The sequence below is a fragment of the Thalassophryne amazonica genome, chromosome 22 (genome assembly GCF_902500255.1).
Source record: "Thalassophryne amazonica chromosome 22, fThaAma1.1, whole genome shotgun sequence".
In the NCBI taxonomy this organism is placed as follows: Eukaryota; Metazoa; Chordata; class Actinopteri; order Batrachoidiformes; family Batrachoididae; genus Thalassophryne; species Thalassophryne amazonica.
Window position 1 is genome coordinate 24,608,818 of NC_047124.1, and position 23,435 is coordinate 24,632,252.

Sequence of the window (23,435 nt, forward strand, 5' to 3'; positions counted from 1 at the left end):
TAACGTCAGGTGAATCTGCCCTACGATTGGATTTTGGAAAACCATGTGACGGTGAACCAATTCCGATTGGACACTCACATTGCTCACGTCATCACACAGCTTCTATGAGGAGTACAAAGATGGTGGACGGTGGCTCGAAAGTCTGCGGAGTTAACTTTTCAGCCAAAAAAAAAAAAAAGTACATTTCTATCTCATATCATTAAAAAGTTATTTCTAATTTAGTAAAGCTTGGTCTCAGCCATCGTATACAATGGCATCAGCCCCAGAGGGTTAAACCCTTAGATCTTCAGCAAATATATTTAAAAAGAGAAACTGCATGAACTACACAAGTTTTTTTATTTTCTAAAAACAAGTTTATTCAGTGAAGAGAAACAAATGCTAAATTATTGTTGTGTCGTAACTTAATTTTTGTTCAGCCTTTGTGCCCGTCTTCATGAAGTTAGATGCAAAAATGTTGAATTTGGCCCTATCCTGCAATGATAAAAAATTACTGGATCCGGATCGTGTTCCGGATCATTACCAAAATTTAAGGACTTCTAAGTTCGGCCTAGATACACCCTTGGTAAAAATGTAATTGAAATCCGTTGAGGATTCTTTGAGTAATCCTGCTAACAAACCAACCAACCAACCAACCAACCAACCAGCCAACCAACCAACCAACCAACCAACCAACCAACCAACAAACAGACCCGACCGAAAACATAACCTCCTCGGCGGAGGTAATAAAGAAAGAAAAATCAGAATAAGTAATACTTAACAGGGGTTTATGTGCAAATAGACTTGTTTGTACTCCTTGAAATGTTTCTTCACCCAACTAATAAATCTCCAGGTGTGAGATAGAACTTGTTTCAGTGCTAATTGAAACTATGCAGTCATCAGCACCCACACACAAAGAGCTATCGCTCACTTTTCACCCTGAGAAACTGGCCTTCCCATTTTATCGTGGGCATACATTTTCTTTCTTACAGACACATATTCATTAGAGCAAATGGAATTAGAGGGATTGAAGCCATAATCTTCTTCAGCTGGTGACGTGGGGGGACTGAGTCATTAATTTCCTTTTCTGCCTTCGAACTACAATGTCGGGTCCACTGCTTCCAAAATGATCAGGCTCACTCCCAACTGAAAAAAACTGCAGTGATTTAAAGGCTCCTTCACTCCCATTAATGCTGCACAATTTTGGATGCACTACAGTGTAGCTATGGACGGTTTTAGAGTATCCCAGAATCCTTTGCACGCTGGGGAGGGAGGCTTGATAATGGCTCAGATTAATGCTAACTTTAACATTGAAAATGCCATAGACATGCTAACACATTAGCATCGGTCCAGTTTTTAAGTTATAAAATACATCTATTAACTGTTTCAGAAGACCATAACAGGTCTATAAAAAGTAAATATTACTCACAGACATATTCTGTTTAGGGTTTTAGCAGGGAAAAATTAAGATAAAGCGAAATAAAACAAAGAACCACCAAAGCATCAGATCGAAGATCGAAGCACTGCTTCATTGGTTCAAGCTTCAAAGCAAAGCCGTGCTGCAGAAACGCTTGATTTCAGACCTGGATGCACTACAGTGTAGCTATTGATGGTTTTAGAGTATCCCAGAATCCTTTGCGCACTGGGGAGGGAGGCTTGATAATGGCTCAGCTTAATGCTAACTTTAACATTGAAAATGCCATAGACATGCTAACGCATTAGCATTGGTCCCGTTTTTATGTTATAAAATACATCTATCAACTGTTTAACATAAAAAAGCTAAATATTACTCACAGACATATGGTTTTTGGGGTTTTAGCGGGGAAAAATTAAGATGAAGTGAAATAAAACAAAGAACCAACAAAGCAGCAGATCGAATATCGAAGCACTGCTTCATTGGTTCAGGGTTCAAAGCAAAGCCACACTGCAGAAATTGTTGATTACAGACCTGCTGCAGGGTCTGTAATCAATGTAGAGAAATTATCATTTTCCTGACAAACACCCCCCCAAAACAACGGCCACTCTGAAGGACCGATAAGGGAATCGTTAAGCCAAAAGGCTGTTGATGTCAATGGATTGAATAATTTCTTAAGGATACCCGAAAAGAACCGGTTCCTGACACGCAAACCCTAACAGCAGCACACTTTTTTTTAAAAATAAAACTCATATTAGAGATTCACGATTATCTTAGTTAAACACTTAAATACATATTTCAGTTGAACTCACTTCCATAATGACGCAATGTTGCAAACAAGTTGCTTGTTGTTTGTCCACCCGCAAAGGCTTGTTTACACTGACAACAAAATCTCGGCCTCCCCAGCGAGAACGTGATTACGTGCGAGATTTGACACCGTAAAGACGTCAGTAGGAATACCCATTTTAGAAAAGACAGCTTTTTGTGTGGGTTTTGGCAGCACGGTGGCTTAGTGGTTAGCATTGTTGCCTCACAGCAAGAAGGTCTTGGGATTGATTCCCAGGCTTTCCGTGTGGAGTTTGCATGTTCTCCTTGTTTTTGCGTGGGTTTCCTCCGGGCACTCTCTTTTCCTCCCACAATCAAAAACATGCTTATTTAGGGTATGCTCCTTTCTCTGCCCCTAGAGCATCCTTTCTTGAGTAAACGTTACTGTCAGCAGCTTTGAGAGGACTTCTTAAGAAGAAACAGTTAGATATTTAAAGTGGTAAGTTACTACTATGTTATTTAGTCCTTGTAGTAAAGTGCACATTGAATGGCTTCAAAGGATTGAAATTGCAATCAACAACTGGCTACAAATGCATTGTCTTTGAAGGGTGGTTGGGCTAACCCTTGGGGACATGGTGAGGAGCTCTTTCATCCGGAGGCAGTGAAGAGTTGAGTTGCTGCTCCTTTGCATTGAAATGAGGATTTTGACATGGTTTGGATATACAATTTGGATGCCCAGTGAATTGCTCTCTTTGGAGATTTTCTGCTTCATCTAAATGGTAGGAGATCCTAGAATAGACCCAGAACACCTGCAGTAGGAGAGGTTGTACCATAGTGTTCAAAATATAACAGTGGCTATGTTTTTGGAAATAGAGATGAAATAATTGGGTGGTATTTTTCCAGGATGGACACTTTTAAAGGCCTTATGTATTCACAACACTAGGTGGCATCATACACTCATGAAACAAGTGTACCTCCCAGGACTGAAGGGACCCAGTCCTGGAACTCTTATACAGTGTTACATAATGGAGAGATGGTGATCTTCCTGAAAACAGCTTGGCTCAAGAGATGAGTAAAGGCTCATTTATTCTCAATTTACATTCATTAATCTCAAACAGTTTGTCCTCTCACTTCCATACACCCTTTACTCTGGCACAGATGTTAAACAAAAGATCCACTAGAGGGCACTGCAGACCCTCTAAGGTTTCTGAGAACATCAAACATGGCTACAGTCAAATTCATAATAATGTCAATCAAAGCAGTCTTCATGCCTTTTTGCCTAAGGATGTGCCTTGCTTTAACTTTGGCAACGCTGCCCCTACGATGTCTGTTTCATCTTTACCCATAAGCTTTCAGAAAATGAACACAAACTAATTGAATGAACACAGAATGCAGACAGAAGAGTCTTCCCATATTTGTTTTTAACATAGCACAAATGAGCCTAAAGCTGACCAGCAACTGAGAGGCTATGATGGAAATGTGAAGCTCGTGGTCATCAGTCAATTCCCAAGCAGCCAAGAAATAGAGTGCAGTATTGTAACATAATATGATGGGGTGGCCATAAAAACTGTTTGAAAAATGCTTACCATGGTGTCAGTATGTGGTTGAATAAGGAAATGAGACACCATCCATATTTTTAATAGCATTGTTTTCAAATAGAAGCACTTCCTTCATTTTAAAAAAAGGTGACCAGAAAGTCTATTTCCAAAAAGTTGTCCTGAAAAATGATATTATATTATATTATATATAATTATATAAAAGTATTGTTGTCATCAGGGTTGCCTTCTATATACCTATATCAAATCATTCCATACCTGGGAACATCTTGGGATTCCCCAGGAGATGCTGGAAGTCATAGGTGATGAAAGGAAGATGTATCTGAGCTGTTTCTTGTTGCCACTGCAGCCAATCCCCTGATAACGCTTGTAAAACGACAGATGTGTTTGTGCAAGATAACGCTGCATACATGGCTGGCGCTGATACTGGAGACCTCTACATCTGTACATACCTCTCTCTCCTCCTGGTTTTGTTCTTTATTTGCTTACTTCCTCATACCCAGGGAAATGGATGATGACACATGTCTGTTTTTACTTGCATGTCTTACTTGCCGGTATCTCCAGCTGCAGAGCGAAATAAAAGATCAAACCCACAAGCTGATCAGGTCACCAGGTTATTTCCACACCGGTGTTGTAAACAGCGGCCAATATCTCATATTCTCACAGTCACACGTTCACTTCTCTTTAGAAGTGGATATTCACCGATTTAAATGCATACAAAGCGTAAAAGGACAAGTGAAACAGCGCGCACAAATACACATTGTTCTACCATTTGTTTTCCTTCACTGGCCCTGGCTTGATATTTTCTACACCTTCTATTTATTTGTTTATCTGGATCCTGTATGAATTATACATACCCTCCTGCACAAGTTATGAAAGTTTACATTTAAATTCCCCCGGCAGAGGATGGCAATAATGGAACACAAGTGTCCCAAATATGAACTCCCTCAAAGTTCAAGAGAAAGGTGAGAGAAGAAATGTAAAAAAAAAAAAAAAAAAAAGCAACAAAATAGCCAACCATATTTTCTGGAGTAGAAGGTGCACGTTTTTAGTGAACTATCAGCATTTTTATTTGGGATTTTTGTGTACTGTAGTAGTGTCCTTTTATTATTAGCATGTATTTTTTTTTATTACTTGAGTTTATTTTGTTTTTGAAAGCCCAATATAAATACTATCGCTACAAATATTGAAGGTGGTTTTTGAGTATTTAAGTCACACTGGAGTATAAGTAACAGAACCCCCCAAACTAGCAAAAAAGAGAATAAAAAAAAAATCAAAAACCCTGCAACTTATACGCCGGAAAGTACAGTAACAATTTTTATTCGAAATTAAGACTCTTATGCTGGTTTATTAATGTTTTGATTGTTATAGAAGTAAAACACTACTTGGTAGCTTTAATATGTCCCACCCCTTACTTTGCTTGGCTTTGTTGAGCCTTTGTCATATTTCACAGATGTGCGAGACTCGCTTTAACATGGTTAAAAACCTAAGATGGAAATCACGCAGGGAAACATGATGCCCACTATGTTACCAAATATGGAATAAAATATACAACGGCATGCTATTTCTGGACAAGGGTAACATAAAGCTTCTGTTTTTTTTTGCACTGTAAACTTTTAAGTAGCATTTGTGAATCTAAATTCATATTGTAGTGCTAGATGAAAGGTTCCCATGCTCATCCCTTGCCCACATGGTTATATCGGCTATTGATGAATGGCAGTTCTTGATGTGGAGATAACAAGTGTTCAACTTAGGCTTGTGCCCTTGCTCTTTACACACTGAAATATCTTGAGATTCCTTGACTCGTTCAACAATATTATACATTGTACAGGGAGAAATATGCACATCCATTCCAATCTTTCATAGAGGAACATTGTGTTTAAACTTTTTAATAATTTCTAGTATCTTAAAAATCTTTCACATACATAAAAAATGCTAAATACCATCTCCCACCGCTATATAGGTAATCTGTCCACTGTAGTGAGTTTCCTACAAACTGCTGTGTAAAAACTAACTATACTTTTTCAAGCATAATGTCCTTGAAGATGGACTTGGTGTTTTTATTTCTTTATGATTGATATAAACAACATCCATGATATATTTAACATTCATGTACCATCCCTAGGCTGTGCATCCCACTGTATATAGCACACCTTGGGCATATACTGCAGCGTTTTGGGATTGCCTTTCATTGCTATGCTGATGATACTCAATTGTACATGCTGATAACTGCTGGTAATCTTATTCATATAAAATGCCTAGAGGCTTGCCTTGCTTCAGTGAGAAGCTGGATGTCGAGTAATTTCCTGCTTTTGAACTCTGATGAGACTGAAATGATGGTTCTTGGTCCAGCGAGACATCGGCATCGGTTTGACCAGCTAGCGCTTAGTGTAGGTTTGTGTGTTAGACATCATACGGACAAAGTGAGGAACCTTGGGGTTATTTTTGATCCTACACTGTCCTTTGACCTCCACATTAAGGACATCACGAGGACTGCTTTCTTCCATCTGCGAAATATAGCGACGATCTGTCCTATTCTGTCTATGGCTGATGTTGAGACCCCGATACATGCATTTGTTTCCTCTAGATTGGATTATTGCAATGTTTTATTTTCTGGGTTGCCGCAGTCCAGTATCAGGGGTCTTCAATTGGTTCAAAACTTTGCTGCCAGACTCTTGACATGAACCAGAAGGTTTGACACATTACTCATTTTGGCATCTCTTCACTGGCTGCCTGTCTCTGCGAGATCAGATTTTAAGATCCTGCTACTGGCCTGTAAAGTTGTTCACGGACTGGCACCACCCTACTTGGTGGATCTACTTAAGCCCTACGTACCGGCCCAGGCTCTGTGCTCACAGGATGCAGGATTACTCTGTATCCCTAGGGTGAAGAAAGGTTTGTGGGACATAGAGCTTTTTATTATCACGCCCCGATCCTGTGGAGTGATTTATTTGTTTTAGTGAGGCAGTCAGACTTGTGGAGACTTTTGAGTCACATCTGAAGATGCATTTGTTTGCTATTTTATATGATTAATATATTGTGTTGTGAAAGTGACGTGACACGGACCCACAACAGGGGGCGGTAATGAACGGACAATGGATAAGCCAAAAGTAACAATTTAATGTTGTGAATCGCACAACGACGTACAGACAATAACAATATGGTGGACTGTCAATCATACACCAGGTGACGTGTGGGCAGGCTCGACGATAGAAGACACCTAGCGAGAGAAGAGCTGGATCCCCACACAGCTTCCACCACCAACGGAGCTGAAGAACACCGGAGCCGCCAAGCCCTGCGCCCCAGGTGGTTGCTGTCTTCAGCAGTCAGACCCGGTACTGCTGGCAGAAAACAGAGACAGTCCTGATGAGTGTGAGTTCGCACACTCAGTAATCCCACAGTCAGTGTTCAGTAAAGGAGGGAGCACCTCCACCTCCAATCACACACTCGTGCAGCTCCTGTTTAACCACTTATCTTGGTTTGGGGTGTGAGGCGAAGCCGTCGCTGATCACACCAAACGCCAATCCCACAGATAAGGCAGAACACCACAGGATAACGGCTGCAAAAGAAGTTCAGGTTATCACTCAATGATTTGAGTCAGCAGAGAAAGTTACCTGAATGGTAGCTGATTTTTCGGCGGGGAGGTGGAGTTGCAGTCCGGCCTTTATGGTGGTGGTGATGAGTAGTGGATGAGTGACAGCTGGTACGGATGATGAGTGACAGCTGTCACTCCTGGTTGCTCCGACGCCCTCTCGTGCTTGAAGCCCGCACTTCAAGCAGGGCACCATCTTGTGGTGGTGGGCCAGCAGTACCTCCTCTTCAGCGGCCCACACAACATATTGTTTACTATGCTTTTATTCTTTTTTATTTTTTTTAAATCATGTTTTTAATCTTTTCATCATGCTCTTCGATTTTTTTGATATAATTTATTTTGGTTTTTATTGTTGAGTTGTTTTATGTGAAGCGCCTTGAGACAACGCTGTCGTGATTTGGCGCTCTATAAATTTAACGAATTGAAATTGAATTGAAAGTGATGATTTGTATTAAAAAGAAGCAAAGTTTCAAAACTCATCTCTGTCCCACTACCTATGCTCCTGACTGTATCCATAAAAACACTGAGACGGGTTTTGGACGTTCTGGAAGTCCTAGTTATTTTTGTTTTGTGTTTGCTCATGTGACAGACGTCTCCTTGCTTGATTTCGTTTTCTGTTGAACTGTCGCAGAATTCCAATGAAACGTCTGGCAAACATGCGTGTTTGTTGCCAGGTAGAGCGCCTTTGCTTGCCGTCCCGCTCTGCCAGCACAAAAATCAATCTGCCTGTCAGCCATCTAACACCTTCGGCCTGTTCTGCAGCCGATCGCGAGCTACGCTTGCGTGTATGTCGCCTGTCATCCTGTCAGCCGCTTTGTGTCTCCATCCGGCCTTTTGCCTGTTGTGCTTTTCGTCTCTCCCTACTGCCAACTGTATCCGCAGCACCCCGCTGTCTCTCTTCTGTCCGTCTCTCCTCAGTGGATGGGTTCTGCAGCTCTCGCAGTAATGCGTTGGCTGTGCAGCGCTCACAAATACAGCTTCAGCGAGTCATTAGTTACAGTGATCCTGTAGGGATCACAGACCAGCAAAAATATGCAGAAAGCTGTGAACTACATGGGAATTACCACAGCAGGAGTCCATTTCTTTTTTTTTCTTAAAGACGTTTCTTCTCCTTCGTGTTTATGAAGCATCAGAGGGATCAAGAAAACGGTTATAAAATAATATATTTTGCAACAAATAGAAGCATTAATAAGAAAAATGATAGTGTTTTTAATCTATAAATATTAATCGATAATTTGGTCAAGCGAAAGGTGATCCAACAAAGTAAATCAGTGATGCATTTATTAAAACAAACAAACAAACAGGCACCCCCTTCCCACCCCACCCCCCAGACTTTAATCAGGAAATGAATAGCTTTTGCTGATATGGATCTTGGAAAACCACTGTTTGAAACTGTGTCCTTGGAAAACTTTTAGGGCAGCCATTCCACAACTCAAGCACACCGGGGCCCACTTTGAAACCTGAAAATTATGTGGCGCCCTTTAATTGCAACTGTGATTAACACATGAGTCCAAGATAAAGTGTTTCCATGTGTATATTACGTTAAACTACAACCCAGTCTCACGGCAGTTTGTGGCGACATTCCGAAAAGTACATTAACCTACGGGTTTGCAACGGGGGCACGGGAATAGGCCGCTTTTCATGACGGGGTCACAAATTCACTTCGTGATGGGGGCATGAAATGTGGGGGGGCATGGTTAGTGTTAGGAGAAAGGGAGGATTCTAAATAGCAAAATAAAAAGCATGTCAAGAAAATGAGGCGCTTTTCGTAACGGAGTGTTGTCAAAGTAACTTTGAAATGTTACTTTTTTAGTTACTTTATACAGTTACTTTACGCAGATACTTACTTCATTAGCAGATTTATGCAATTACTTTATTAGAATCTGCTGGAAACTTGCAACTAATAAGTAATGTACTGTAACTAATAAGGTAACTAGTAATCTAACTTGGTTACACTTAAGATTGAGCAATCAGCAAAGTAACAAATAGTTACTTTCCTGGGTACTAAATCTTAAAAATAACCAAGTTAGATTATGAGTTACTTTATTAATTACATTCAGCAGCTGCCGACAAGTTGTCTGCAGCTGCTAATGAAGTAACTGTATAAAGTAACTGTAAATTATAACTGTATAAAGTAACTACTGAAGTAACTTTGAAAAGTTACTTTGACAACACTGCAAAAAAAACAAAAAACAAACTAAGTCAAATTAATGTAGAATAGCACATCATTTCAAGTCATTCATGTCTTTGTTTTATTGCTTCGGATTACATCTTAAAAAAAAAAAATCAAATTCTAAACTTTATTACAAAACTGAAAATCATTTTGTAGACTATTCATAGTGTTGTTTCATATTATTTTTTAAAACCTATTTAAAAAAAATTTTTCATCTATCTATCCATCCGTTTTCTGTACCTGCTTATCCAATAAAGGGCCACGGATGGGGGTGGGGTGGGGGGGTGGGGGTTAATGGAGCCTATCCCAGCAGCCAGCCATTGGACGTGAGGTGGGGTATACCCTGGACAGGATGCGAGTCTGTAACAAGTAAAAATTATTTTATTTAATTTTGAAATTATTTTTAAATTTGTAATGGCTGACCTGTAGTAACATGAACCTGGATGCTCCATCATTGTGCTCATGATGCCTTGGCCTATTTATTTTGTAATCCCCCTGCTCTTAAAGAGCAGGAAAGTGGACATTGCTTATCCAGGTTGGGCCTTAAATGCAGCCAAACCGCAAACTTGTCTTCTGCTCCATATCCATTATTCCAAGCACTTGAAAAAAAAAAAACAAACTTTCCATGCCTAACATCGTGCCTGTTCGCCATTTCTCTCCAGATCCCCCAGATCAGCTACGCTTCCACGGCCCCAGAGCTGAGTGACAACACTCGCTATGACTTCTTCTCCCGCGTGGTGCCACCAGACTCCTACCAGGCCCAGGCCATGATGGATATCGTCACGGCAATGGAGTGGAACTATGTGTCCACCCTGGCCTCAGAGGGAAACTATGGCGAGAGTGGCGTCGAGGCCTTTGTCCAGATCTCCAGAGAAACCGGTAGGAGGATTTTCTTACATCTCTGCTATGTAGATTTTCGATACTACTAATTTGGATGTTACTGGATTGTTGAGAGTTGTTAGCAAAGCAGCTAACCGCTGACCTTGAAGAGGATTGTTCAAATGATGAAAAACCTGGCAAAAGCATCCATATTGGGGTATTGTTCAAAATGAGCTCACGAGTAAGTGAAAATCCAAGATGGCTGCCAATTTTTGAAAATGGCTGCCTACAGCAGTGGCGGAAATCGCAGTTTGATATCTCATGAATGAAACAACATTAAAATTGCATCATTGTGACATTGGAATGACAATGCTACAAGACAGACGAAACCTCACATGGTGTCTTGTTTCAAAGTCACGATGATGTAATTGTTTTGCATGTAATTGAGAACAAGAGGCAGTCTAATTTTGGGACTTGTCCAATATAGACACACTTGCCCATCAGTGATTGAACAGTGAAACTGTCCAAATGGCATACACTGAAATGTACATCACAAGTTTCCATCCACCAAATTGATTATATTTTATATTGGAACAATGAATGAACAATACATATACAATATGTTAAAATGAAAATGGTACACTTGGATTTTTTTTTGTCCAGTTTTAATGTCAACTACTAATTTACTTTGTTACTGCACATAAATTGTATTTGTAGCTGTCCTGGTACAGGAAATGAAATATTAATTTATGTTAAAAAATGCTATGCCATGTGACTATTTATGCATAATCATTAATCAAATCAAATCAGTTTTATTTATATAGCACCAAATCACAACAGTTGCCCCAAGGCGCTTTATATTGTAAGGCAAGGCCATACAATAATTATGTAAAACCCCAACGGTCAAAATGACCCCCTGTGAGCAAGCACTTGGCTACAGTGGGAAGGAAAAACTCCCTTTTAACAGGAAGAAACCTCCAGCAGAACCAGGCTCAGGGAGGGGCACTCTTCTGCTGGAACTGGTTTGGGGCTGAGGGAGAGAACCAGGAAAAAGACATGCTGTGGAGGGGAGCAGAGATCAATCACTAATGATTAAATGCAGAGTGGTGCATACAGAGCAAAAAGAGAAAGAAACACTCAGTGCATCATGGGAACCCCCCAGCAGTCTAAGTCTATAGCAGCATAACTAAGGGATGGTTCAGGGTCACCTGATCCAGCCCTAACTCTAAGCTTTAGCAGAAAGGAAAGTTTTAAGCCTAATATTAAAAGTAGAGAGGGTGTCTGTCTCCCTGATCTGAATTGGGAGCTGGTTCCACAGGAGAGGAGCCTGAAAGCTGAAGGCTCTGCCTCCCATTCTACTCTTACAAACCCTAGGAACTACAAGTAAGCCTGCAGCCTGAGAGCGAAGCGCTCTATTGGGGTGATATGGTACTATGAGGTCCCTAAGATAAGATGGGACCTGATTATTCAAAACCTTTTAAGTAAGAAGAAGAATTTTAAATTCTATTCTGGAATTAACAGGAAGCCAATGAAGAGAGGCCAATATGGGTGAGATATGCTCTCTCCTTCTAGTCCCCGTCAGTACTCTAGCTGCAGCATTTTGAATTAACTGAAGGCTTTTCAGGGAACTTTTAGGACAACCTGATAATAATGAATTACAATAGTCCAGCCTAGAGGAAATAAATGCATGAATTAGTTTTTCAGCATCACTATGAGACAAGACCTTTCTAATTTTAGAGATATTGTGCAAATGCAAAAAAGCATTAGAGAATCAACAATATGTTGCGTGATAATTAAGGTCAAAATCAGGTTTAGGACTTAGGAATTATTAACGGACCCAACATTTACTCAAGTCCACCAATAATGTTAAGTATATGGGGAAACAAATTGAAATTTGGTGGCCATTTTTCAAAATGGCCACCATGTTGGATTTTCACTCCAAGATGTAGCTCAATGTGAATGTTTATACACTCCAAAAATTGATGCATTGAAAGAACTCAATTCAATCATGAGCAGGATTTCTAGGTAATAAACATATGTAGCGCCAACTCAAATAAAGCACATCCATGCAAGATAATGTAATTTAATTTAGTTGGGACTACATATATTTATGAAATAGAAATGTTGTACATAATTTAACTAATATATATATATATATATATATATATATATATATATATATATATATACATGAGGTCTGTGATGAAAAAAGCGGTCCTTTGTATTTTTTTCAAAAAATAAATGGATTTGATTCATATGTTTTTACGCCAGACAAGCTTGAACCCTTGTGCGCATGCGTGAGTTTTTTCACGCGTGTCGGTGACGTCATTCGCCTGTGGGCAGGCCTTGAGTGAGGAGTGCTCCACCCCGCCTGTCGGAATCTCTTTGTCTGAATAACCGCTGCGGACGGCGCGCGTTGCTTTATCAACATTTTTTCTGGACCTGTGAGGAATATCCGAGTGGACACTATACGAGAAATTAAGCTGGTTTTCGGTGAAAAGTTTAACGGCTGATGAGAGATTATGGGGTGTTTCTGTCGCTGTAAGGACTTCCCATGGAGCTGGATGTCGCGCAGCGCTTCCAGGCGCCGTCGTCGGCCTGTTTCGACCTGAAAACATTCTAATTTAAGGCTTAATTCACCCAGGACGTCGTGAGAGAACAGAGAAGATTCAAAAGAGGCCGGCATGAGGACTTTATGTGGACATTCCACTGTTTAAGGACATTTTGTAATGAAAGACGTGCACGCAAATTCAGGCGGCTTTTGATGGCTTTCAACAAGTGAGTAACAGAAATTGTTTAACAGCTTGGGCATGTTCCAACTTGCCCGTTAAGGTTTCCAACGGAGGTGTTTTTCCTGTCGCGACCCCCCGCGGTCGGGTCCGGCCCGACATGCGACTCTGCCCGCACGTTCTTTCATTACAAAATGTCCGTTAACAATGGAATGTCCGAATAAACTCCTCATGCCGACTTCTTCTGAAAGTTCTCTGTTCTCTGACGACTTCCTGGGTCAACAGAGCCTGAAATGTGGAAGTTTTCAACTTGAAATGGCGAGACGCTGCCACCTCGAAGCGCAGATCGCCGTCAGGCGCCGTGGGCCGTCCTTACGGCGACACTACCAGACCAAAATCTCTCATCAGCCGTTAAAATTTTTACCGAAAACCAGCTGAATTTATCGAATGGTGTCCACTCAGTTGTGCCTTACAGTTTTTGAAAAAATTTTTATCAAACAAAGCAGCAGTCTCTGAGCCATTCCTAAACAATGACAAAACGACGAGAGGGTGGGCGACTCCTCACTCAAAGACTGTCCACAGGCGAATGACGTAACCGACAGGCGTGAAAAAACTCTTGCATGCCCACGAGGGTTCAAGTATGCCTGATGTATTCACACGTGATTCAAATCCATATGGTTTTTGAAAAAAATAATAAGGTCCGTTACTTTTATCACAGACCTCATATATATATTTAACTAACATAATTTAATCCAATGAGCCATTTTGTGAATGTATCAATAATCATGCTTGTATCATAATTTGAATGATTTCTGTATTCATTATTTGTCCCAGTAGTAGTAGTAGATCACTATTTCTCAAGGTTGGGCTAATGGACTCTTTGGATTCCTTCTAACCTTTTAGATGAAGTCCAAGGAGAAGTAACATTCTTTAAAATTGGTTTCAGCAAATTTCACAACTGCCTTTTTTGTGGTGTCTCTGTCAAGTGTAGTGTATAATTTACTCGAAGTTCACCAAAAGTAGTCGTTGGAAGCATTTGGGTCTTTGCCTCGTCTTTTCACAGTCCACGCTGAATGAACTCCAGTGTATGTTTCAGGTTAGAGTCTGTAATGTGAAAGGAATGAGAAAAGCAGCAGAGTGGAATCAGTCTTTTGAAATCTCTCAGACATCCAAGTGAAAACGCACTCTTTGGTGTAAATTGCTGGCTGTAGATTACAGACTCCGGCGACAGTTCTCCCAGCAGGCATTTGACGGACAAGTATGGATATCTTTTTGAAATGACATAGCTGTCACCATCAGGACAGGTCACGCTGCATCCTGCCCATGACAGAAATGTTTGCCTGCAGTGCAACACAGGAATCAGACGGTTGAAGTGACAATTTAAAAAACCGGAGCCTGCTTCTCGAATTAAAGGATGATGGAGAACTGTCAAGAGTAAATTACACGGGAGTCTAACTGTCCATCTTGCCTTTGTTATATTATTGAGATGATGGTAACATACACTGGATTGAATCATTGCCACAAACTGATAAAAATGGCGAGACGGATCACTTGTCTGCTTTGATGTCAGACTAGAGCCGGTGTCCTGTCGAGATGAGCTCCACATCAGTTTCTGCTTAAAACTGCACTCCAGTCATCATCTATCTCAGTAACAGATCTCTGAAGCTTTTGTACAACAATCATTAACACATAAATTCAGCATTATTTCATAATAAAAGGCGGGGGAGCGATCAGACGCACTCTGATCGCACAGCAGCACATCTGAGTCTGACTCTCTGAGTCTCTACACCCAAAGCGATCAAAGGGAATAATGTGATTATTAACCATCAGATGACAAAGTAAAACCTCTTAAATCATTCTAAAGTCAATTTTAAGCAGAAACGAGGTGATCATTTGTTAATCGCTGCTAACGCTCTGAAATGACGCATGCCCAATGAAGGCAGGGGACAGACCAGTAAGGGGGGATCTTACAGACTGCAACACTGCATCTGATCTGTACTGCGGATTTAGCGGATATTTGACTTTAACATTGAAAAGCCCTTTTGATCTATATTTTTAATTATATTTTAACTTATGACAAGCCACTTCTAACAGGACTTTGAACTTGAAATTCTTTTCCAACATAAAAAAATTTATGGAATCGGAAACTAGCGTTGGCAGAGGTTTGCGCCCTACGAGCGCGGCGCTCTAGTTTGCAGTTTTAGTTTGTGTGTTTGATCAACAATTAAACCGTTGAAGATTTGTCATACAGCTGTTGTACATTAATATTTGGGGTGGTGCGAGGGGGGTGGGCACCCCAACCATAACCATCCCAAAGACATATCGTTATCTTTGGCTGCTTTCAGTGATGCCGGTATTTGGTTAAACTCTTTCTCTCCGATTGTTCTGTCTGAGTTATTTTCATTAGTTACTTCCTCCAAACCATCAACATGTCTATTAGACCCCATTCCTACCAGGCTGCTCAAGGAAGCCCTACCATTATTTAATGCTTTGATCTTAAATATGATCAATCTATCTTTATTAGTTGGCTATGTACCACAGGCTTTTAAGGTGGCAGTAATTAAACCATTACTTATAAAGCCATCACTTGACCCAGCTATCTTAGCTAATTATAGGCCAATCTCCAACCTTCCTTTTCTCTCAGAAATTCTTGAAAGGGTAGTTGTAAAACAGCTAACTGATCATCTGCAGAGGAATGGTCTATTTGAAGAGTTTCAGTCAGGGTTTAGAATTCATCATAGTACAGAAACAGCATTAGTGAAGGTTACAAATGATCGTCTTATAGCCTCAGACAGTGGACTCATCTCTGTGCTTGTCCTGTTAGACCTCAGTGCTGCTTTTGATACTGTTGACCATAAAATTTTATTACAGAGATTAAAGCATGCCATAGGTATTAAAGGCACTGCGCTGCAGTGGTTTGAATCATATTTATCTAATAGATTACAATTTGTTCATGTAAATGGGGAATCTTCTTCACAGACTAAGGTTAATTATGGAGTTCCACAAGGTTCTGTGCTAGGACCAATTTTATTCACTTTATACATGTTTCCCTTAGGCAGTATTATTAGACGGCATTGCTTAAATTTTCATTGTTACGCAGATGATACCCAGCTTTATCTATCCATGAAGCCAGAGGAGACACGCCAATTAGCTAAACTGCAGGATTGTCTTACAGACATAAAGACATGGATGACCTCTAATTTCCTGCTTTTAAACTCAGATAAAACAGAAGTTATTGTACTTGGCCCCACAAATCTTAGAAACATGGTGTCTAACCAGATCCTTACTCTGGATGGCATTACCCTGACCTCTAGTAATACTGTGAGAAATCTTGGAGTCATTTTTGATCAGGATATGTCATTCAATGTGCATATTAAACAAATATGTAGGACTGCTTTTTTGCATTTGCGCAATATCTCTAAAATTAGAAAGGTCTTGTCTCAGAGTGATGCTGAAAAACTAATTCATGCATTTATTTCCTCTAGGCTGGACTATTGTAGTTCCTAGGGTTTGTAGTTCCTAGGGTTTGTAAGAGTAGAATGGGAGGCAGAGCCTTCAGCTTTCAGGCTCCTCTCCTGTGGAACCAGCTCCCAATTCAGATCAGGGAGACAGACACCCTCTCTACTTTTAAGATTAGGCTTAAAACTTTCCTTTTTGCTAAAGCTTATAATTAGGGCTGGATCAGGTGACCCTGAACCATCCCTTAGTTATGCTGCTATAGACTTAGACTGCTGGGGGGTTCCCATGATGCACTGAGTGTTTCTTTCTCTTTTTGCTCTGTATGCACCACTCTGCATTTAATCATTAGTGATTGATCTCTGCTCCCCTCCACAGCATGTCTTTTTCCTGGTTCTCTCCCTCAGCCCCAAACCAGTTCCAGCAGAGGACTGCCCCTCCCTGAGCCTGGTTCTGCTGGAGGTTTCTTCCTGTTAAAAGGGAGTTTTTCCTTCCCACTGTTGCCAAGTGCTTGCTCACAGGGGGTCGTTTTGACCGTTGGGGTTTTTCTGTAATTATTGTATGGCCTTGCCTTACAATATAAAGCGCCTTGGGGCAACTGTTTGTTGTGATTTGGCGCTATATAAATAAAATTGATTTGATTTGATAATGTCGCCCAGGGCACCAAAATAGCTGGAGCCGTCTCTGTGTCAGACTTAGAAGCGGGTACCCGTGGTCCTGAGAGCCTCCTATCAGGATGAAGGCTGCCTTAGATCAGGTCACGAAATCGTCTGAGTGATGTTGACACATCAAAATGTTTGTATTTTTTTCTTCTTCTAATGGATATCTCATTGGTTGTTGATTAATGCTTCCAGACTGACAGGGATGAAGACATGTGAAGCATCCGCTGAGATACTCCACCGTACCGCCGTCTCTTCCCCATCCTTACTTTTGCATGTGTGTGTTGATGTGTGTATGACAGCTCTGTGCACGTCGGACCTGCCTTCTGTCTGTCACTGTTCCAGTGCCCATGTGATGCATTATGGGAGACAGTGTCACAACCTCTTGCCCCGTGGGCGTGCGGTGCGTCACAACGGGACAGCTGCCGGTCCCTTGTTTAGTCTGCAGACACAAGTACAGCTAAGACATCGGACAAGGGAGAGTTTATAACACCGTAATAACACCAGGTGAACCGTGTGTGTGCATGTGTGCAGAAAAGGTGCACAGTGCATCGCAAACACATGCATACATGCACACACACACACACACATAAACGTGCACACACTGAGCCACGGGGAGTTTTTAGGTGATTATTTTGTGATTGCTGTGCGCTATTCCACGTGCTGATCCCAACCATGCATATTAATTGGCGTTTAATTGCTGACCGGTGATTCTTGACTGCTCGTGTGTGTGTGTTGAGGATGATTCGTTTATCTACATTCTCGTCTTATGAAGCACTGCTCAGTTGGCTCATACCATTAAGGATCCATATGTCTTTTTTAATTGCAGCAGACTGTTGATGCTTTTCTTTTTCCTCTAATTTTTTGTCTTTCTGATCAGGAGAACTGCACTGTCATCACTGTCCACTAGATGTTGCTGTTGCAGTGTATAGAACATTTTGAAATGCTCATTTTATGCAGTTGTTTCATTTAATGTTGAAACAGAGTATTGTTTCACTTAGTTTTGATTGTTTCGACAATCAGAATCATTTTCTTAAGCAGTTGAATCACCTAATGTTGAGAGAATTTTGAAACCCTGAATTGATTTATGAATCGGTTACTTTGTTTCGAATATGGTGAAACAGTAGGTCATTTTTTCAGCAATTGTTTAATTTCCACATTTGATTGCCTTGAGACGAGTCACTTTCTGAAGCAGCTGGTTAATTAATGATGCAACCATTTTAAAACGATACATTTCTGAAGTACTGTAGTTTCATTTACTGCTTTGAGCATGTTGAAACAGTCCAATTTCTTTTACAGTAGCCTTAGATTTGATTTTGATTGTTTTGAGATGGTGAATCATTATGCAAAACAATTGTTTCATTTACTGTTGATTTACTGTTGATGATTCTTAAGCTGTTCAATCACCTATTGTTGAGAGAATTTTGAAACCCTGAATTAATTTATGATTCGGTTACTTTGTTTCGAATATGGTGAAACAGTAGGTCATTTTTTCAGCAATTGTTTAATTTCCACATTTGATTGTCTTGAGACAACGAGACACTTTCTGAAGCAGCCGGTTAATTAATGATGCAACCATTTTAAAATTATACATTTCTGAAGTACTGTAGTTTCATTTACTGCTTTGAGCATGTTGAAACAGTCCATTTTCTTTTACAGTAGCCTTAGATTTGATTTTGATTGTTTTGAGATGGTGAATCATTATGCAAACCAATTGTTTCATTTACTCTTGTAAGTACTGTGAAACACTGAATTAATTTTTGAAGCAGTTGTTTCTTGTTGTATTCATGTTGAAACAGCGCCTCATGTTTTCAAATCACTTTATGAAGCAACAGGTTAATTTATTGATGCAGTAATTTTTAAACGCTAAATTAGTTTCTGAAGTAGTTCGGATTTCTGATGTGGGGATGTTGAAACATCATTTTCTTCCAGAGTAACTTAATTTAGGGTTTGGATTGTTTTGAGACAGTGAATCTCTTTCTGAAGCAGTTGTTTGCTTTGAGTTTCAAGCACTTTGAAACACCACATTAGTTTCTGAAGTTGTTTCATTGATTGTTATGAACATGTTAAAGCAGTTCACAGTTTTCTACCACAGTAACTTTGGTTATGTTTGAATTGTTTTGAGACAACAAATAACTTTCTGAAGCACTTAGTCTATTTGCTGTTTCAAATATTTTTGAAACACTGAATCAGTTTCTGAAGCAGTTGTTTCATTTGTTAAATGTCACATGTTGAAGCAGTCAATCAGTTTTTTTTTTTATCAGTTGTGTAATTTACAGTTGTTCTGAAACAATCATATTTTGAATTTGGTTAAACAAGCATTTTGAAACACTGGATTAGTTTCTGAAACAGATGTTTCTTTTGTTGAATGCCACATGCTTAAAGAGCCTATCAATTTTTTAACATCAATTGTTTAATTGACAGTTGTTTTGAGACAAATTTTGAATAATTTGGTTCAGTTAGTTTAGGAAGCATTTTGGAATGGTGATTTGGTTTCTGAAGCAGATATGTCTTTTGTTGAATGTCACATTCAAACCACAGACCAGTTTCTTCAGCAGCTGTTTCATCTGTGGTTGTTTTAAAGCAACTGACTTTCTGAAACAGTTGGTTCATTTAGTGTTCCAAGCATTGTGAAACACTGAATGAGTTTCTGAAGCAGATATGTCTTTTGTTGAATGTCACATTCAAACCGCAGATCAGTTTCTTCAGCAGCTGTTTCATTTGCGGTGGTTTTTAAGCAACTGACTTTCTGAAACAATTGGTTCATTTAGTGTTCCAAGCATTGTGAAACACTGAATGAGTTTCTGAAGGAGATATGTCTTTTGTTGAATGTCACATTCAAACCACAGACCAGTTTCTTCAGCAGCTGTTTCATTTGCGGTTGTTTTTAAGCAACTGACTTTCTGAAACAATTGGTTCATTTAGTGTTCCAAGCATTGTGAAACACTGAATGAGTTTCTGAAGCAGATATGTCTTTTGTTGAATGTCACATTCAAACCACAGACCAGTTTCTTCAGCAGCTGTTTCATTTATTGTTATTTTTAAGCAACTGACTTTCTGAAACAGTTGGTTCATTTAGTGTTCCAAGCATTGTGAAACACTGAATGAGTTTCTGAAACAGATATGTCTTTTGTTGAATGTCACATTCAAACTGCAGATCAGTATCTTCAGCAGCTGTTTCATTTGTGGTTGTTTTTAAGCAACTGACTTTCCGAAACAGTTGGTTCATTTAGTGTTCTAAGCATTGCGAAACACTGAATGAGTTTCTGAAGCAGATATGTCTTTTGTTGAATGTCACATTCAAACCACAGATCAGTATCTTCAGCAGCTGTTTCATTTGTGGTTGTTTTTAAGCAACTGACTTTCTGAAACAGTTGGTTCATTTAGTGTTCCAAGCATTGGGAAACACTGAATGAGTTTCTGAAACAGATATGTCTTTTGTTGAATGTCACATTCAAACCGCAGATCACTTTCTTCAGCAGCTGTTTCATTTATTGTTATTTTTAAGCAACTGACTTTCTGAAACAGTTGGTTCATTTAGTGTTCCAAGCATTGTGAAACACTGAATGAGTTTCTGAAGCAGATATGTCTTTTGTTGAATGTCACATTCAAACCACAGATCAGTATCTTCAGCAGCTGTTTCATTTGTGGTTGTTTTTAAGCAACTGACTTTCTGAAACAGTTGGTTCATTTAGTGTTCCAAGCATTGGGAAACACTGAATGAGTTTCTGAAACAGATATGTCTTTTGTTGAATGTCACATTCAAACCGCAGATCACTTTCTTCAGCAGCTGTTTCATTTATTGTTATTTTTAAGCAACTGACTTTCTGAAACAGTTGGTTCATTTAGTGTTCCAAGCATTGTGAAACACTGAATGAGTTTCTGAAGCAGATATGTCTTGTGTTGAATGTCACATTCAAACCACAGAGCAGTTTCTTCAGCAGCTGTTTCATTTATTGTTATTTTTAAGCAACTGACTTTCTGAAACAGTTGGTTCATTTAGTGTTCCAAGCATTGTGAAACACTGAATGAGTTTCTGAAGCAGATATGTCTTGTGTTGAATGTCACATTCAAACCGCAGAGCAGTTTCTTCAGCAGCTGTTTCATTTATTGTTATTTTTAAGCAACTGACTTTCTGAAACAGTTGGTTTGAAGCATTTTGAAACACTAAATTAGTTTGATGCTGATGTTTCATTTATTGTGGTGACCATGTTGAAACTGTAGATAATTTCGTTCCACAGTAGTACACACAATATGCCTGAAAACTGCATCCACGCCAGGCTTCTTCTTCACTGCACTTTCTGGTACTGTTTGCAGCACTGCCTCTAGTGGTGATGTGGAAGTAGGGAATTTGGCGAAAGCCATTTAGTGCATTTTGTTTCACAGCAGGTCTTCTGCTCCAGTACTGCAGTAGCAGCAACTTTAATGTGGTGCATTTTTGAGCAGAGTGCAGTACTTTCCCTGCAGCAGTCCTTTCGCAGTAGAAGGGTGGAGGAACGACTGGAAGGAGAACTTTTAATTGTAGTGCTCCTCCAGCTTTACACTGTAGATATGAATTCAGTGTTTCCTTTCTGTGTCCATCAAACACAGTTTGGTTCTGGCTTGTAATGATTCTCTTTATTGCATTTTAAATGATTTTTTTTGCTTCACGTTTACTCCTTCGATACACTTTGAACTGAACATGTCCTACTTTTGCTTGCCGCGCTACAGCTGCAGCGTTGCTTTGCTCCCAGGAGTCGTCGTGCCGAAAATTCTGCTCAACTAATTTTTCAGCATCTTCCTCGCAGCAGTCAGCAGAAACGAGTTGTTTCATATTAAACACGCTTGCTTTGGGGAAAAGTGGAAATAACTTTATCTTTCAGGTTACGACCTCGAATCGACGGGATCTCGGGATGTTGGCATCAACGCCGATTTTGGATGTTCTTCCCGTGCTATCCAGGTCCCACAGTACTATCGGCAGTGGCCCCGGATAGTTTAGTTAATATGGAATTATTTTATTTTTTTCAGAAAAATGTGACTCATTGGAGGATTTTTGGAAGGCACTTTTTTTTAATAGGAATTTATGGGAGTACTTGAATAAATGCCACTAAGTCCTGGTGGCTCACGCTTTAATCTGAGCTGCACTGGGACAAACTTACAGTACTTTTATGTTCAGTTTATCCATTGTTACAGATTTAGTGCCACTTTCTAAAAGCCTCATCCTGTTAAGACCCTCAAATGCGGTTTCAAGAGATGTTTGCCAAGAGCTCCGCCTGTGCCGGGTACCACGCTGGGATAATGATTTGGTAGGGGTGTGCATCTCTTTTTTAAAAGATCATATACAGATCTAGACATATGGGTTACGACACGCCCTATATTAATTATTTAGTGTTCTATGACTCAATCACATACAGATTTTGGGGGGGAGAAATTTATTTTCCATGACAAAATAGAATGTCAAATGTGGCAAATTCAAATTTCATGAAAAACCAGGGATCATCCGAAGGTTGTTCCGTTATTCACCACTGGATGCAAAACCACATACAGAGCACAAAGTGCAGTGTAAATTCAACCCAGAAGAAGATGTCAGGTGTTTTCATAGTATAACATGCTGTGCTAACAGTGTTAATCAGTATGTCTGGTATTTATATTTGTGTATTTGTATTTACAAACTGTTTTTCTTTTTTACTTTCACTTTTGATGCTCTGTGTGCTTCTTACCCTGTGTGCTGTTATACAATGCTGCTGGAACCTCAATTTCCCTGAGGGAGTCTTCCCAAGGGATCAATAAAGTTCTAATCTAATCTAATACATCAGCTCAATGTGAACTTGGCCCAAGTCTGAACTTGGCCTGGGGGCTAACCCTAAACCTACCGCTAACCCTACCCCTAACTCTAACCCAATCCTAACCCAGGCCAATTTCTTCTGAGGGCCGAGTTCTCTTGTTACCCCGTAACATAATTTTCCCCATTCCAAATTGGAGTGACACTAGAGAGGGGTGTTATTTCAAAACATTTGGAAATCTATAAATGTTTGCATGGAATATGGAAATATACACAGAATAAACCATAGCAAGATAAATTGTGGGTCATTTGATTCCAAAAACCTATATGGATGGAGCCAGTGAAGATATCATGTCCAAAAATCGCCAAAAATATCGCCGAAAATGTTATATCTTGAGAACCGCTGCACCTAGAGGCTTGAAATTTGGCTCCAAATGTTGCTTGACCCCAAGTTTATATTCAACCTCTATAGTAACAATAAGTAATAATAACTATCTGGTGTTTTTTTAAGAGCAATTGACAAAAAACCTAATTT

The 23,435-nt window shown here is 39.8% G+C and overlaps 1 protein-coding gene across 1 annotated transcript in view; it reads left to right on the plus strand.

The window, feature by feature from the left end:
• grm8a (glutamate receptor, metabotropic 8a) overlaps positions 1-23,435 on the plus strand; it is a 666,822-nt gene that overhangs the window by 257,414 nt on the left and 385,973 nt on the right. The window contains exon 3 of the mRNA XM_034163875.1: positions 10,139-10,355. Coding sequence (XP_034019766.1) covers positions 10,139-10,355 — 217 coding nt within the window. The remainder of the gene's footprint in view (positions 1-10,138; positions 10,356-23,435) is intronic.